Source organism: Nansenia antarctica, assembly GCF_963989245.1.
Source record: "Nansenia antarctica genome assembly, contig: SCAFFOLD_401, whole genome shotgun sequence".
Taxonomy (NCBI): domain Eukaryota; kingdom Metazoa; phylum Chordata; class Actinopteri; order Argentiniformes; family Microstomatidae; genus Nansenia; species Nansenia antarctica.
In genome coordinates, this window is record NW_027663339.1 from 42,501 (window position 1) to 45,928 (window position 3,428).

Here is a 3,428-nt window from a genome sequence, read left to right on the forward strand (position 1 = left end):
CTGTACTGACACTCCTCCTTTCCCTACCGTTCCCTTCTCCCTCGCTCTCGCTCACACCCTCCCGCCCTTTTCTCCTCCCCTCGCTCTCTCTCCGTCTCTCTCTCTCTCTCTCTCTCACTTCCCCTCTCTCTCTCCCTCTTTCTCTGTCTCTCTCCCTCTTTCTCCCTCTCCCTCTCGCTCTCTCTCCCACCCTCTCGCTCGCTCCCTCTCTCTCCCTCTCCCTCCCCTCTCCCTCTCTCCCCCTCTCCCTCTCTCTCTGCCAGTGACACAGCCTTCCAGCCCAGAGCTAAATGAAATGGCTGAGTGTGAGGGCACGGGGAGAGAGAGAGACGCACTCCAGTCTTGAACCCCCCGCTCTGAATTATGTATCATCGTATCCACTCCACACACACACACACACACACACACACACACACACACAGACAGACAAAACTACCTTCTACGAGTCAAGCAAGCTAGAGGTAGTAGGGGGGGGAGTCACACCCACACCACTCACACAAGTCCAGCTAGCGAAGTTAGCTAGCTAGCTCGCGCCCCCCCCCGCCCCCTCGCGCCCGCGTCTAAGAGTTGTGTTCGTTGCGTCCTTCTCTCCAGATGACAAAACAAGCAGCTGCGTCTTCAATGTGCCATTCTTTGCGTCGGGGATCACCTTCCATCCACTTCTCATATTCCAAGGAGTCAACAGTAGCAACTGCCGCTGCTGCAGCAACATTCCGGGAGCCATCTTCTTCCCCGGGATTCAGCTGTTGACTGTGTACCCCCCCTAACCCCCCCCCCCCCCCCCCCCGCCCCCCCCCCCCCCTGCCCCCCCGTACCCCCCCCATGCAGCCTGGGCAGAGACAACGCGCCCATTGTGTTCCTGCTGCAGCACAGGAACCCCCAGATAGGCGGAAACGGGGTGTCTTAGAGAGACAAATCACAGCCAGGGGAGACGCACGGAGGCACAGAGAGAGGCCTGTTTGGGGTTTCGCTCAGGCACGCACACGTGCGCAAACACACACACACACACACACACATACATGCATGCACACGCACGTACATGCTTACACCTGTGCAAACACACACACACACACACACACATACATGCATGCACACGCACGTACATGCTTACACCTGTGCAAACACACACACACACACACACACAAGCGTGCACAAACACTCACACACACACAGACATGCTTACAGGCGCGCAAACACACACACACACACATTGATCAGGATCTACGTCCTAATAGAACAATACGGAACATCGTATTGTATTCTACGTAATTTGATTTTTACTTGTGGTAAATGTGGTAACGGCGTACAGCGTAGGCTAGCGGTAGCATGGCTGTGTGTGTGTGAGTGGCTGCATTAGCAGCCGTTGTTTAATGGCCTGGCTGCTTTATGTGACCTCTCAGTGTGTGGAGTGGAGGGGAGGGCGGAACGCTGACACACAAGAAGGCTCAGACTCCATTAATGCTCCTAAATCTGTCATTGTGCTCGGCGGGGCCGCGGCGGCGGCGCTGGAAATAGCCTCCTAGCCTAGCCTCCTAGCCTAGCCTCTTAGCCTAGCCTCCTTTATGCAGATTAAACAACGTGTCGACAGGGACAGATATGGACAGGCTTTACCTAATCAGACTGGGAGGTGAGGGATGTGTGTGTGTGTGTATGTGTGTGTGTGGAGGGGGGGGGGTGTAGGTGTGTGTGTAGGTGTGTGTGTGTGTGTGAGGGGTTATGCCTGAGTGTATGTGTGTGTGTGTGTGTGTGTGTATGCATGTGTGCATGTGTGTGTGTGTGTGTGTGTGTGTGGTGTGTGTGAGGGGTTATGCCTGTGTGTGTGTGTGTGTGTGTGTGTGTGTGTGTGTGTGTGTGTGTGTGTGTGGTGTGTGTGAGGGGTTATACTGGGAGAAAGACTCTTTCTCTGGTCGGTATGTCAGTCCCATCCTCCTAGCGTTCCCAGGCATTCTCCAACACATAACTGGACAAAAGAGCCGGTGTCATCTGACCGCGGATCAAAATAGTGTCAGTGTAACCCAACCCCCCGGGCCCAGACAGCCCCCCCCCCCCCCCCCCCCCCCCCTGCGGCCCACTAATGATTTCAGGGCCGAACGTCGACATGCTTGTTTTATAAGTACGGAGGTACGTTAAACATCCCACCGACTCTCCGAAGCCCCGACATGACAGCTAACAAACGCTAACACGCTAATTCGCTAACACGACCCTCCGTCCACCATTAGCATATTAGCATTGTTTTCCCCCACACATAACAGTGAGCATGAATATTCGACACTCCAAAACTTTCATGTGTGCCTTTTCGAACAAAGAGACTGTTCACTTTATCACTTGTGATAAAACAAAATGTCGAACCCCCCCCCCCTCCCTATCCATCTCCCCCCCTCCCCCCTCCCCCCCCCCCCCCCAGCCTTATCCACCCCTTATTCAATAACATTTCACATGTGCCAGGAGCCGTGATGAGGATGTCAGAAGAAACAGATAGAAACATGTTTTATTGCGCCCAGCGGACGGCGTGGAGTGCTGATGATTATAATTATTCGGCGGACGCCCCCCCGTCTCTCTACCGGGAGTGGAGCCCCCCGATATAATTTTAAGTCTCGCAGAGGTTGAGTGGTTAATACGCTTAAGACCCTAGCCATCCATTACGTGTCATGAAGTTCCAATGATAGGTTAAAGTTATGAGTTTGGATTAGAATTAATGATTGGGCTATGGCTGGAAATTGGAACAATTTTTTCTCTTAACTCCAGCACCACTTATCATAATGCAGCAATTAAGCGATTTGGATATTGAGGCTACTTCACTTTTCCCCTCTCTCCTCCCCTCTTCTCTCGCTCTCTCTCTCTCTCCCTTTCTGTCCCCCTCTCCATGCTCTCTCCACCCTCCATTCTCTCTCTCTCCCTCTCTATCTCATATCTCTCTTTCTGTTTGGAGAGTTACCCTAGATGACAGTATACAGTATATACCTCATACAGGAAGGCCTACGCTGTAAGATCGGTGTTAACTTCAAACTCCAAAGTCATCCCGACCGATGAGCTCAGCCTCGCATGAGATGGAAATCCTTCCCCGGTCTCCTATCGTGCTGCTTCAGTCCGAGAGGCTCTGTGTCCCAGAGAGAGAAAGGGGGGGGGGGTGGCTGGATTGAAATGAAAATACGGCTCCCATTGTTGCGGAACCTTCGGAACAATAGTACATTGAGACGCTGCGCTGTGGGCCAGCGAAGGGGGACTTCCTAGAAAAGGGGAATTGTTAACCTTTTGAAGTACTGTGGTTACTTCATCAGTATCGTACGTGTCTATTATGTGCTATTGTGTCCGCTGCTGCCTCTGATAGTGATAGATAGAGATGTCGAAGACAAAAACACACAAAGGGATAAATGGTTGAGCCCTTGCGTATGAGCATCATTTCTTACATGCATTGCAGAGACCTCAAA

The 3,428-nt window shown here is 52.5% G+C and overlaps 1 protein-coding gene across 1 annotated transcript in view; it reads left to right on the forward strand.

Moving 5' to 3' along the window:
- Nucleotides 1–907, forward strand: part of LOC308175135 (transcription factor SOX-6-like) — a gene marked incomplete at its 3' end in the record, with an annotated part of 26,101 nt that extends 25,194 nt beyond the window's left edge. Inside the window, exons 4-5 of the mRNA XM_080550855.1 lie at nt 595–754; nt 829–907. Of these exons, the coding sequence (XP_080406981.1) occupies nt 595–754; nt 829–907 (239 nt within the window). The remainder of the gene's footprint in view (nt 1–594; nt 755–828) is intronic.
- Nucleotides 908–3,428: the final 2,521 nt, after the last annotated feature.